This window comes from Taeniopygia guttata, chromosome Z, assembly GCF_048771995.1.
Source record: "Taeniopygia guttata chromosome Z, bTaeGut7.mat, whole genome shotgun sequence".
Classification (NCBI taxonomy): Eukaryota; Metazoa; Chordata; class Aves; order Passeriformes; family Estrildidae; genus Taeniopygia; species Taeniopygia guttata.
This window is the reverse complement of record NC_133063.1, coordinates 8593420-8608121: the sequence shown is the minus strand read 5'-3', so window position 1 is coordinate 8608121 and position 14702 is coordinate 8593420. Positions and strand designations below refer to the sequence as shown.

General features: G+C 47.6%; 1 protein-coding gene across 2 annotated transcripts in view; it reads right to left on the bottom strand.

Moving 5' to 3' along the window:
• TRABD2A (TraB domain containing 2A) overlaps nt 1-14179 on the bottom strand; it is an 82543-nt gene extending 68364 nt beyond the window's left edge. The window contains exons 1-2 of one of the 2 annotated variants that reach the window (XM_072922222.1): nt 13319-14179; nt 4622-5182 (exon numbers count right to left, since the gene is read on the bottom strand). In XM_072922222.1, the coding sequence (XP_072778323.1) occupies nt 4622-5182; nt 13319-13453 (696 nt within the window). In that variant the 5' untranslated portion in view covers nt 13454-14179. The remainder of the gene's footprint in view (nt 1-4621; nt 5183-13318) is intronic. The other variant, XM_030258286.4, reaches the window with a different exon arrangement.
• Nucleotides 14180-14702: the final 523 nt, after the last annotated feature.

The window sequence follows — 14702 nt, the reverse complement described above, 5'->3', positions numbered from 1 at the left end:
AAAAAAGAGTTGCAGTGTCCGTATTGGCACCTTGGATTGCTGCAGCAAAAGCACCAAAACAATTGGATAGTTTGGGGTGTTGGCTGAGTAAGCAAACCAATGCTATGCCGCTTGCACTAAGTGGTCTATTAACAGATGTCAGTAGTGTTAGGCATGCCATTCTATATAACAGAATTGCTTTCTGCTGTAACAGGTGACTTTCTGCTGCTGGAATAAGGGCATGGATGACAAGACTTTGAAGGGTTATGCTGCATGAATCTGTCTGACCATAGTGAGTCGATACACCAGAGCATCCAACTATTAAAGGAAGGAGTCAAGAATCTACAAGTGGAAAATGGTAAGAACTGGTTAAACAGACTGTTTAAAGGTTGGGACTTATCAGGTTGGTTGTTGTCTCTGGTTAAGACAGGATTGTTAATTCTTGTAATAGTTGTTGTCATGTTGATGTTATTGCCATGTTTAGTGAGTTGCTTACAGAAGATTTTGCAAAAAATCTTTGTAAGGAGTTTTTATTGCCCAATAGAAAGGGGGAGATGTAGGAGTTGGACTGTCAGGGACTGACAGTGAGTTGGCCTTGGCTGACTATGCAGAAGATATCAACCTAAGATCATGGGATGCAAAGTGTCTGACACAGTACAAGGGCCAACACTTGCTCATCTTCTGAGCCAGTACTAAACTGATGTCCGTGACACTACTGAAGCCAGCAGCAAAGCTGTTTTGAGCTGGAGCACTAATGCCCCCAATACAGAAAACATGTAAGCACATGCATAACTGGAAAGGAAGAGTTGGGAGGGACTGACTCCATGCTGGAAGTCAGCAGTAGCAGATCATGCACAGCTACAAAGCCCAGATGCAGCTAGGAATGAGACCTATGCTGGTTATTGCAACAAGAGAAGCACTACCCAGCAAAGAAGGTGGAGTGGGAGAACAAGTCTCTAAGACAAACTGCGATAGAAACAGCATGAAAGAAGAAAAATAAACACCATGGCCCTGGAATGGAGACAAACTAATCTATCCATACTCCTGAAGTTGCCCAGAACTCAGAACAAGAGAGAGGGATTGAGAAGGCAGTAAAGTATTTCACAGATTGTGTACACATCATTTTGTTCTGCACAGAAAAGATACTTTTATGATTCGGCAATGTGGGCAGGCAGCCTGAGCTGAGCACAAACAGAGAGTTTTGAAAATAAAATAAGAGAGTCATAAACCAAAAGTCTTTGGTACAAATGTCAAAGAAAAAGAGACCCCTAGCGGGCACTGTTGGCTGTTGTATGTGTTTTTTGGAATTTTTTTTTCATGTTTTACTGTTCCCTCTTCCCAAGGAGAAAGAAGTTGCTAATTTGGGTTTGTCGGTACTTTGCAGTTATTGAGCACTGTGCCCAGGGAGACAAGAATAAACTGTTCCAGACCTTCACCTGTAATAACATACACCAACAAGGTCTTGTTCAGTAGAATGGATCAAAACAGCCAGTAACAATGTATGGTTTGGAAGTGGCTTGGGAGTTTGACTTACCACCATGAAGAATAATTTTGGATGTGAAAGAAAAAGCAAACCCTATGTAGGAACAAACTGAAAACACTGACCTTGCTTCTCTGATAAGCAAATAATTTATCTATGATTCTGCTGTAGGAAAAAGAGCATCTCCCTAGATGACATCCAGAGGGACCTGGACAAACTTAACTAGGTAGGTCCATAAGAATCTCATGCAGTTTAACAAGACTAAGTGCCAGATGCTGCACCTGGGTCAGGGAAATCTCCAGTATCAACACAGGCTGGACAGGCTGGGGATGAGCAGATGGAGAGCAGCCCTGTGAGAAGGACTTGGGGTGCTGGTGGGTGAGAGGCTGGACATGACCCAGCCATGGGCACTCCCAGCCCAGAAAGCAAATCGTGTCCTGGGCTGCATCCAAAGCAGCGTGGGCAGCAGGGGAGGGAGGGGATTCTGCCCCTCTGCTCTGCTCCGGTGAGAGCCCACCTGGAACCCTGCATCTAGCTCTGGGGTCCCAACACCATGGATGTGTTGGAGTAGGTCCAGAGAAGGCCACCAAGATGGATTGGAAGAAAGGAACACCTCTCCTATAGAAAAAGGCTGAGACAACCAGGTTTGTTCAGCCTGGAAAAGAGAAGGCTTTGGTGTGACCTATGATGCACCTTCCAGTATGAGAAGCAAGCCTACAAGAAAGACTTTTTACAAGGGGGAATGGCTTCAGAGTGAAGGAGAGTGGGTTTAGATTAGATATTAGGAAGAAATTGGTAACTGTGAGAGTGGTGAGGCACTGGCACAGATTGCCCAGAGAAGCTGTAGATGCCCCATCTCTGGAAGTGTTTGAGGCCAGGTTGGATGAGGCTCTGAGCAACGTAGTCTTAGTGAAAGATGTCCTTGTCCATGGCAGAGAGAATGGAACTAAGTGATCTTTGAGGTCCCTTCCAACTCTGGCCATTCAGTGACTCTGTGATATTTCTTGTACAGTGTTAGACTATTCCTTATGGGTTTTATTCCATTTTCCCCAACAGAAGTTTCTAAGTCATGCTTATGTGTTTGTACAGAAGTGGCCCAATACTGGGTGTTTTCAAACAGCAGCAGACTAAAGAAAATAGTTTCCAAAGAGCCTACTTCAAACTCTTTTTTGGTTTCTATTAAACACATAATTAACTCTACAGCCTGAATAAATTGACAAGAAAGCTCTGAAATCAAAGACTGACACAATTGCCAACCATGAGAGTTTACAAGTCAGTTTCTGAGCCATGAGATTGGCTTAGAAACACAAAAAGCATCTTCCTCTGGTTTTCCTTTTCCTTGAGCTGCCTGTATTGGAAATCTAGTAGTGGGCAGTATGAATTTGCAGTGCAATAGCTGCTTCAGACCTGTTCCCTCAAGGGACAATGTGCTCCTTCCCTAGGAATTGAGCAGGCAGGGAAGGAGCTGCAGCCTTCATGATGCAAATGCACACCTCCACTCACCATGGGGCAACCAAGGGACATGATTTTCCCAACCAGACGCTAGATTCTCCTGCAGTTTTTGTCTCTCTGGCCTTCTCAGAAGGCTGGGCAATTCTGGATGTTGCAGCTCTGTGTCCCTTACCCATGCAGCTTCTTGGATCACTTGGTATTTATCCCATCAGCTAAACAGCATAAAACCAGTTGCTCTTTGAAGAAAGCTGAGAAGGCTTAAGAGTCAACATTTACATGAGCTTAATAGGGATATGATTTGCAGTCAACATATCTCCGTCTCCCTAATATTTTCTTACAAGGCAGTGGAGAAAAATGCCTACACCTCCACTTTTATCATGATAAACTATAAGGGCAATGCCAGCAAAAGAAAAACATGGGTGATAATGCTTATAAATCCTCAACCAGGTAAGAGCTGGAAAAGAAGGGACTTCCCAGCCTATTCCCAGGTTAGCTGTGAGCAAACAGCAACAGTATAACGATTCAAAGCACCATGTTAAGCAAAAGACTGGAGATACGAATGAGGTTGCCCAGTTCCAAAGAATAGAAATAAGAAGTGCTGAAGCCTGTAGTTAAGGACTGCTTAAGTGATGCAGCCTGGGCTGTAGTGCTATTCCCTGCACCATGGTCCCCACACCAATGTTGTCTGGGGTAGCAGCACTTCAGATATGTGTCCTGGGCTGCTGTCCCTGCCCTTGCTGTGCTGCATTTGCCTTCTGCTCTTTGCTTTCTGAACTGTGCATCAGTGACAGGACAGGGGAGAAGGTAAGGCAGCAGTCAAAACTGCCCAGCCCTGTGACTAAAGGTCCTCCCATCTTGCGCTACTAGGGCATACTGCAAAATGCAAGTCTTGATTATTTCTAAGCAAATGCCACTTCCACTCCCCAAACTATCACCACCCTACAGCAAAGGCATCCCACATCAGAGAGCAACATTATGCCTGCGATCCCACTGGGCAGAGACAACAACAGAGGAGAACCTCATCCATCACATGGATAACATAGAGGTCATTCTGCTGCATGAACAGTGCTGAAGTCCAACAGGTTTGCAAACACAAAAGCATTTGCACCAGGGCCTATACTAGTCTCTGAAGCTCCCTGAAGAAAGCTGTCCTGTGCTGACCCTCACCTGGTAACAAAGGAAGGGAAAAGAAAAGAAAACCGCAAGAAACAAAAAATACTTTTCTCATTGTGGGTGATGGGATCCTATTTCTGAGGGCATCAAAATATTCACTGTGATGCTTTCCAACCAGCAGTTACTTCTCAGCACTACTCACAGCATCCCTGCTTTCCCCAAGCAATCACTTCTTTATTTTTAACTTGCTATTACAGAAACAAGTTTGGAGACTGAGCCCCAGCCTGTCCTGAGCTCCTGCAGGGCAGCCCAGTCAGAGTTAGAGAGCACACATCCAAAGGTCTGGTGTCTCTGGGGGTAGAACATGCCCAAGGAAGAGAACAGGGGTCTTCCCAGCCCAGGTCTGGGTGAATTCAGCTCTGGTCTGATCCTGTGCTAGCAAATTCTCCTAAGGATGCAGGCAAAGGCACAGGCTGCAGGGAGCAGACACAAGTCTCTGGGTGGAAAGCACTTACCCCGCACCCCAGCCCATGCTGTTTCTGCTGCAATATTCAGCTCAGCAGCTAGCCTGGCACCCTGCACACCACTCCACCTCACCTGGGAGAAGTTCAGCCCATTGAGTGGGTGGCACTGCTCTTCTACTTTCTCCACAGCGCCTGTTTGCTTCCTCAGCCGCTCTGCTTCCTGCGCCAGGAACAGATCCAGGACGGGGACGCCTCGTGACTTGATGTCTACCTCTGTCAGGGAGTTCACCATCAGCATCACCCAGACTGGCCTCTTCTGCTCCCAGTTGCCAGCAATGGCATTGAAGAGATAGTCTGCATACAGCCCTTTGCCCCGCTGGTCTGGGGTCATCCAGGATGGCATCATGAGCTTGACATACTCCAGGTGCCGCTTCAGCCGGCGATAGATGTCTCGGGGCAGCACATCTTGGAGGTTCTTCCCCTGTGGCAGGAGTTGACAGCTGGTGAGAGCTGAGATGGTGTAGGGGTCAGTGAGATCCAGCTCAAAGTACACGATGTGGCTCTGCTGGAAGGCTTTCTTGGAGTTCTCTGGGATAAAATCCCAGACACGTGTGTATGGGACATGGATGGTGCCAAAGAAATAAGATGGGGGATCTCTCTTGATTGTCCAGAGGAAGGAGTTCAGCTCATTTTGCTGGGAGAGAGGGAGACACAGCTGAGTAAGTACACGCATTTATGCCAGGCCACTGCAGCAGAAGGCTTAAGGAAAACTTAATGCTGCCAAACCAGCAGGTCACCTGGCTCAGCAGCTTGCCAGCATGGACTTTTCCTAAAGTGACTTTGCTCACATAAAGTCCTCTTTGACCATTGTTTCTCTCAGGTCCTGAGGTAAAAATTCCGTTTTCATGAAATAAAAACATAAGAACATTGGCTTGGGTTTTCTCCTCCTGAAAGGTAACACTGCATCTTCTCAACAGTAGTATCACCTGATACATCATCTGGATATCTACCAAAAGCAGCAGCAGAGCACAGCCCTAGCACACCATGATTCAGGCACAATACTTACCCAACTTCTGCCTTTCACCAAGTCAAAAATTGGCACGACTTGCTGAAGCAAAGCAGGATTTCTATTACTTTCACCTCTCACTTCAGCACAGCAAGGCATCTTTCATCAAAGAAACCGCTGTGACACTTAGTCAGAAGGTGGTACAGCATCATGGGTGAACTTCCCATTTGACTATGCTGGTTTTGGTTGGGGTGGAGTTCATTTTCTTCACAGTGGCTGGTATGGGGCTGAGTTTTTGATTAGTGCTGAAAACGGTGCTGATATTATAGAGATGTTTTTGTTATTGCTGAGCAGTGCTTGCACAGAGCCAAGGCCTTTTCTCCTTATTAAATGACTGTGAGCACACATGCTGAGGGTGCAGAAGATATTGGGAGGGGATATAGCCAGGAGGGCTGGCTCTAACTGACTAAAGCAATATTCCATACCATATGGCGGCATGCTCAGCACGAAAAGCCAAGGAGGGTAAGGGGAGAGGAGAGAGGACATTCAGAATTATGTCAATAGGGTTTGTCTTCTCAAATCACTGCTACATGTGATGGAGCCTGCTTTCCTGGGGATGGCTGAACATCTGCCTGCCCTGGGAAGTGGTGCATGAATTCCTTGTTTTGCTTTGCTTGTGTGCATGACTTTTGCTTTAGCTATTAAGTTGTCGTTATCTGAACCCAACAATTCACCCTTCCAGTGCTCTCTTGCAACCTCTCTTTCATGGAATGGGAATTTAATGAGTGCAGTTGACAGCTGGGATTATAACACAACAGCAAGACACCAAAAAAAATGAGTAACACAAAACACAGCTGGCAGGCAGACTTGCTGGAACAGGCAGAAATAAGGTTTTGTACATGGCAGACAGACACTCAGTAAAGACCCCTCATGGCCCAGCACTCTTTCTTGAATAGCAGAGAAGAACATGCAATACCTTGGAAAATAAGTGAAAAAATTCCTCTGCAGGCCAAACCTGGCCTGTGGTTTCAGGGTGTCTACTTGTACACACAGAGGATTAAAAAAAGCATCTTTTTTAAAATTAGCTTTTAAAACCTCTCAAAACCCAAGCCATCACAAAGTCAGAATCAGATTTAAATTTGTCCTGCTGGAAAATACACCTCACAGCATTACCTGAGATACCTCAATACACGGTTGTGGTGTTCCCACGGGACAGAGGAGCAGACAGGACAACATGGATCCTGCTTGAATCCTTTCAACTCACTTTACACCAGCAGCAGGCACAGCCTTCATCACCCACAGCACCCCACTGGTGGCACAGTACTTACTGGAACAATGGATACAAGCAGTGACTGTCTGCACAGACAGGAAGAGATAGCCTTTGCATGTCTAAGAGAACAGGCTTCCAGATGCCCTCAAACATCTGGTCAGTCCTGAGCCAGCAGATAACTCTAACCTCAGCACTGAGGCTAACTGTGCACGTGTGCTGATCTAAGAAGCCTTCCTGACTGCCAAAAGCAGAACAGGCTACTTGGAGGAATTTACTGGAAGCACATTGCCTATAAATTTCTGACACTAAAGACTCAGGGTCAGAAAGGTTAATCTTAAAGACTGCTCTGCAATGACTCATCCCAGACAACCTTCTCCAGCAGCTCTTTACAACGAATCCAGGCCACAGATCAGGCAGCACTTGAGCAAAGTGCTACCACCCGTCCACTTCACCTGCGTGGACTACAGAATATAGAATATCCTGAGCTCAAAGGGACACCCAGGGATCACTGAAGTCCAACTCCTGGAGCTGCATGGGACAGCCCCCAGAACTGCACCACATGCCCAAGAGCATTGAACAAACCAAATATATTCCAAAGGGTTCTTCAGACTGTTCTGCAGCAGATCAAGCATCTGAAGCATACTTTAGACCCTGGCAACACCATCCTACAACTCTAAATCCTATAGGACAGTCCTGGAATGCACATCTGAATTACAGAGCACAAAAACTCTCCTGAAGACCATAGGAAGAAGGGTTAAGAAACATGAAGAGCATCAGGGGGGTACCAAAGATACAGGGCAACAGGTGAATAAAAATCTAATATAGGCCTGGGAAGAATACAGAATAATGAATATGCAAAGCAAAACAAGAGGGAAAATGAGAGAAAGTTCTCCCGCAACATTAGTCAGAAGGGGAAAATGAAAGCGCATGCCACTGTGGTGAGAAATTGGGTGGAAGCAGTGGTCAGGCAGCAAGAAGGAAGGAACAGAAGTGCTGCTTTCCATCTACTGCATGTATAAAGACAGAAGAGTCACCTGGGACAGGCATGAGGTTAGGAGGTCAATATTTCTCTTCACACAAGTCTGATCATGTATGTGGGAGTGCACAAAACCAGCTACAACTGCAAGGAATCATGCAGAACAAGGGGTTGCCAGCCAGCTTTTCAGGTCCTCAATAAATCCAGCAAGAAGGCTCAAACCCAGATGACTGGTACCAGACTAAAGTGGTACCAGACATGATCATTAGCACTGCTCTGGGCTACTGCATACAGCCCAGCTACAAAGGCTTTTGGCATTCTACTCTTTTTTTTTTTTTTTTTCCTCTGCTTATCCCCACAACTTTCATAATCGGATATTGAAAGCAGGGTAACACTGCCTGGTACCAGTGGTACCTCTGAAGAAATGAAATAGGCTATCAGGCACAGAGTACATGAAATCTTCCTTTAAAGAGCCTCTAGCACAGGCAGAAGGAAAGCAGGCTGAGACATCGAAAAAATTTTCACACAGTTCTCAAGACCCTTACATTACGAAGCAAAGCAGGTCAGCACTCTTGCTGGTACTTGGATGTCCAAAGGAGTAGTCATGAACTTGAGAAATCACTCTAAGCACTGCTCAGACCTTCACAGAAAGCTTGGAGCCAGCATGAGAGGGCAGTAAACCTCAGTGTCCCACCACTGACAGGAAACTCCCTGGACTCTGCAGAATCAGTTTCCAGGCACCAGCAGTTGTTATCATCACCAAGTGATGCTTGGTACATGGGGAGCTCCCAAACCTCACTCTCCCTCTAAAAGGTGGCACCACAGCTGCTCTGGACATGCTAGTGCTTCACACTCCTTTGGCATCTTGTTTCCTTTCCAAAGTGGAGACTGGAATCCCAGCCAGCACTGCTCTGCCTCTGTGCCAGACCCCTGCAAACAGTCTCCTGTGCAAGTGGGAGAAGGGACTTGGTGTGCCTGAGCAGACCTGACTTCCCCTGCTGTACCTTTAGGCACTGCCATCTCCCTGCCCACCTCCTGGAGCTCTCGCATGTCTCAATGCAGCTTCAGAGATGGAAAAAGCAAGAATAAAATCTCACCCCAATACCATAAGAGGGAAGCTGTTAAACAGAGCTCTAGGTAGCCGTGAAATAGCACAGGAGCAGCGCCGAGGCTTGTTCAGCTTCACACCATACACCATCACCGTGGCACCTCACTTCCCTGAAAGCAGGCAGTAGATAAAAGTGCTACAGCCCAATTTTCATTTGCAATAGGATCCTTTCACACAGCTGTTGCAATTAAAAAAAAAAAAAGGTGCTTTCAAACAAATTACAGTCAAAGAGTCAAAGTGTTGTCGTGTAGGCTTATGGCAGCTGGGCTGTGCAGCTTGAGGAATTTCAGTTCAGCAGCATAACAACAAAAAGGTTAATGAATAGATCAAGATCCATGGATATATATTTCTGTCTCCACTCTACAATTTGCTGGTGGTACCCAAAGTATTACTCATCATGGGAAAAATCCTGAGCAAAGAGGGCAGTCTCACAAGGTCCCCCAGCTTGCTGCCACACAGAGGTCCAGGTAATCATCAGATCAAGGTATTTCTGAATGCTCAGCACTACGACATGCTGCCTTCTCCTTTGCCTTACCCTGTCGGTGAGAAAGCTGACACAGTCACAGAGAATGCAGTGGGACTTGTGGGATCCACTCCCTGCCACAAGACTTGGAAAACCTCCTTCTCAACCAAGGCTGCACAGGGGAAAACTCCACTGTCCACTGAGGTGCAATGGGGACAGACAGGGACAGACAGCACTTCCCCAACAAGACAGGACGACGGTGTCCACTGCAAAAATTCTGGGAAAGCATGGTGCAAATCAAGGGTACTTCCTTGGGAGATGAGGTTCCTTCTTTTTGATTAAAAAACCTCAAGCCTCAGATTTTGCTCAGCTTAACTAGCACCAATAGCTTGCTTTTCCAGCACTATTTAGAGATCCATATAGGATGCATCCTGTAGTCTTCAAATACAAAAATACTGCATTTGTCAAATATCTTACAGCACTTGAAGTGAGGCAGCAATGATTCTTCTGGAAGAGAAAAGCCAAAGAGCCAAAGAAAATCAGAGAAATTGTCTTTTTTTTTTTTTTTTCCCACAGAAATCAGCTCAAATTGGGCTGAATGACTTACTTATAAGAGTAAAATTGGCAAACATCCAGAAAACAATTCAGAAAAACGCCAGGAGGAACAAAGAATTCACCTAGTGACACCACTCCAAACATCTAGAAGAGCATGAGAGTATAAAAAAACTAACAGAAAAGTATCGACAGGAGATTGTGGCAATGCAGGGAATGTAGGCTCAGAGGTAAAGGAAAACTGCTGTCTAGAGACTGAAGAACTGGATGAGAACTCCAGACATGGACAACTTATAATTGGTCTGCTTCCTTCCATGTTCTATCTCATCTATGCAGACTATGCATTTAAAAGCACAAGTGTATACCTCACTGTGCAGGGAGGTGCCCTCTGTGGCTTCAGTGTCTTTCAGGACCCCTAATACTCACCACCTGACCTCACAGCCACACTTTCCAAACCTCAGCCCAGAACTGCACTGTTTCTCAATCCACAATATTCTCCTGCCTTATTTTTCTTGCCAGCTACAGAAGCCAAAGCACATGGCATGCAATATTTCACCCAGGCAGGCAGCCCTATAACCCTACCTATTATGGCTTCCTCCCTCTCTCTTATCTATCCTGGCACCCTATCTTGTCATGTTCCTTTATACCTAATTGGGGCAAAGGTTTTACTCACCACGTTATGTGCCCATGCAACTATGGTAATGCACAGAAAAATGTTAGCCATGTTTTTAAAAGTACTTATCTTGAGCTTTTGCCCACCTGCATTACTGACACTCTCAAACTCAGCTTAAGACTGAAAGCAGAACTCACTCGGGGAATAAACACTGCACTGGCTACAGCTACTAAGAGAACACATCCAAAGTGCCAGAAATGGAAAAAAAAAAAAGTTTTTAACTAAAAAGCCACAGGTTAAGAACAGACAGATGACTTCTTTTGCTAAAGGGCATATATGGGGAAAAGTAGCCATATAAATTAATTGGCCCTCTATCAGGAACAACACATCATAAAATATCAACCAACTACAACTACAAGCATTCCACAATTAATCCCTGATTTCTGGCTTTGATTTTTCCAATACACTCTGATGTTAAGCAAAAAGAAAGCAGTACCAGACCACATTACTTAGCATCTGGAATACAACCCAAAGAGATTCTAGCATACTTTTTTTAAAATTCATTGCCTTCAAAGTCTCTCTCTCTTTTTTTTGAGAATGATAAGACACATTATTGGTTGTAGCTTTAACTAAATTTTGGAGTCATGATGAGAAAGCCTTCTGAAGTACTGTAGGTTCATTCCTTAAAATAGCAGCTTTTCGGGCAACAACACACATAACTTCTTTCATGGCAGAGACTGAGGCAACCTGACGAAAAGAATAAAGTTTGACCTAAGAGAGGTAGGAAAAGGAATCCTATGAAAACTAAAGTAAATTAAAAAGCCACCCGTGGCGATGCAGGAACAAGACAGTATTCCCTAAGGAGTTCAAGTAAATATTCAAAAGGATAAACTCAACAGTTTTGTAAATAAGGCAAACACTGCCATTCCTAGACAATGCGGTTATTACCACTGTCCTAATGACCCTCGGAAACGGCCTGCCTATTCCAGAACTACAGGCGGTCTCACATTTTAATGACAGCGTAATCAGCAGATAATTACCTACCATTAACACATTTCACCTCCAGTCTTGCTAGCAACCGGCGGAACAGTCAGCTGTTTCTGAAAAAAATTTCCTGCAGGTCCCACCCAAACTGTGAAGTTATCCATTTCCACAAGTATAACCTCTGCTCAGCAGCTGTCCTCTTTGTACTTGCCCTCACTAGCTCCTCGCAGTAGTTTCATACCAGCCCACATCTTTTGCACCTCATGCCCTCAAGGAGAAGGGGTTACTCTCTCCAAAGGCTTGACCTGGCTTTATGGCAGTGTCACAGCTGGCCACCTACAAATCCAGTTGACAAACTGGTTCCGAGCAAATTATAAAGACACCCATCCCACAAGGTAGGGCTAGGCTCTCTTTAACTCAAGCTCAGGCAGACACCTCCAATGAAACACATGCGGCTTGGCATATGGCTGATTCCATAATTCCCTAAATCCTAGGAGAAGATATTCTGGGGAACCAGCATGCTCACAGACACTGGAAGGCTCCCAAGAACAAGAGCTGCATGTAGGTGCAGGAGCAGGTGAGAAAGCAGAGCCACAGAGCAGACCTTCCTCAGTTGCAAAACCTTTTGACACCTACCCTGCAGTAAGCCTGCTGTGGTTTTGGCACCTCCCCAGTGCAGCAGGTCTGCAATTACCCCTAAGGGCTTCCAGTTTCCTTAAGAGCTGTGCTGGTGGAGTTAACCCTGCTTGGGAGGGAAGGTGAAGTGGTGGTACACATATCCCAGAAGCACGTCAGGTCCAAGCAGATGCCAACAGACAGCACAAATGGCCTGTTAACACAAAGAAAGTTCAAGAAGGCTTTTCCTACATGATTTTTGGTACTTTTATCTAAGAAGCTTCAACAAGAACGACTTTTTCTGATCTTTCATGGGAATGACAGACACCGTCTACACCAGCTTCACAGTGGCCATAATATCACCCCTAACTTGCAGCAGGGATCCTCTGCTGTGCTAACCACCCAGTGGAGCTAAGTCAGTGCATGCTGCTCCTAGATACGGCAAGCTGCTAAGTTTAGGAGACAGGCAAACCCTAATATAACGCGTAACCGCGTTTCCACGCCAAATAGCCATTTGCTGGTCCGAGCCTGCTGCAGCATGCTCAGCGTTCTGAAGTGGGACTCGGCGGTAACCCTGCGTGGGATGGTGTTAACAAGTCACTCCCGTCCAGTCTGTCTTCTGGCGAGCAGCGCAGCTCATCCTACTCACCGCAGGCAAAACATCCTGCCGGGGGTCACCCCAGAGTCCTCCTCCCCCGTGCACGGTCCCAGCACCCCGCCTCGCAGTCCCGGGAAGCCGCGGTGCCGCAGCCGAGCGCTCGCCGCCCGCCTGACCGAGGGGACCGACCCGCGACCGGGGCGGCCCCGCACGCCGCCCGCTCCGGTCACCGCGGCCCGAGGGGACCGAGCCGCGTCCCCGGGCAGGAGCACATCCCGGGCATCCCGGGCAGGAGGGCGCCACGGGCATCCCGGGCAGGAGGGCACCACGGGCATCCCGGGCAGGAGCGCATCCCGGGCATCCCGGGCAGGAGGGCACCACGGGCATCCCGGGCAGGAGCGCATCCCGGGCATCCCGGGCAGGAGCGCATCCCGGGCATCCCGGGCAGGAGGGCACCACGGGCATCCCGGGCAGGAGCGCACCCCGGGCATCCCGGGCAGGAGGGCACCACGGGCATCCCGGGCAGGACCGCACCCCGGGCATCCCGGGCAGGAGCGAATCCCGGGCATCCCGGGCAGGAGCGAATCCCGGGCACCCCGAGCAGGACCGCACCCCGGGCAGGACCGCACCCCGGGCGGTTCTTACCTTTCTGCGGAGCGGGCAGGCGGCGGCGCGGCCGAGCCGGGCTGTGGCCAGCAGGAGGAGGGAGCCCTGCAGCAGCAGCAGCAGCAGCAGAAGCAGCAGCAGCAGCAGGCGGCACAGCCCGCCGGGGCGCACCATCCCCGCGCTGCGCGCAGACTGCGGACCGCGTCCCCCTGCGGGTTCTGTCTTGTCCCCCCACTTTGCCGTGCTTCCGCACCCCCGTTTTACTTATTTTTCTTTCTTTCTTTTCTTTCTTTCCTTCTTTTTCTTCCTCCTTTCCTTTCCGACGTCTTTTGCCTCCTTTTTTTTTTTTTTCCTTTCTTTTTTTTTTTTTTCTTTTTTCCTTCCTCCTCCCTGTTAGTTTTTGTTTTTGGCCGCCCGATTCAATCCCAGATCTCTCTCAGGAGGAGCCCTGTCCCCCAGCCAAGCCCTCCAGCCTCTGCCCCCTCCTCTTTAAGGGTCCCCAGCGGGGCGTGGGGAGGAAGGGGAGGGCGCGGGGCCGGTCGCGGCGGAGGCGGAGGCGGTGGGGCGGCATCGGGGGATCCCACAGCTCCAGCCGGCCGGGCAGGGCCACGCTGGGACCTCTCCTGGCCCCGAGGGGCTGGGGCAGCTGCGTCCCCCGGCCCGCAGCCCTCGGCGAACCCACCGCGCCCGGGCTCGTCGGGAGCGCAGCATCCCGGCTCATCTGCCCGCCTGTTCTCTGCCCTTCCTAACTGCTCTCCTTGGGAGAATATATAGTGGAATATCCTGATTCTTCGCAAGATTTTATATTGTCCGTTGGCTTGAATTATTTTTGGCTCATCCTTGTTTCACGGGAGGCCATTCCAAGTCTGTGTGCTTTGCATAAGCTGCGTTCGCAGCACCACCAGAGTTTTCTGAGTGGGAAGGATCCACCAGGACTGTTGAGCCCAACTTTTCAGGGAATGGCCTATACAGGGATCAAATCTGCCGTCTTGGTGTTATTAGTACCGTGCTCTAAGTGTGAACCTTACACCATCAAAAATATGCCAAAGAATGTATCAGTCCCTAACAGTGAAATTCAGCTGTCCCTGCCCAGAAGTATAGTGTTTAAATCTTCACGAAAGTACTCCTTACTGCTAAGTACAGTCTTTAAAATATTGAGAAAAGCCAGAAATGCACCAGATTTTAATCCAGTGCAAATTAAAAGAATGAGCTTTCATAGCTCTCAAAATATTCCATAATCTCCTCCTGATAATTGTATAATGGCATGTGTAAATAATTCCAGTATAGCAAAACTGTTAGCACTTTTAAGGCTTAAACTGGGTAGACCTTTAAAGTTAAAATGCTAACAATCTGTGGCTCACTAAAGTGTGTGGCGTTATTCTATGGAACAATACTTCCTGTTCATTCCTACTTGTTTTAATTA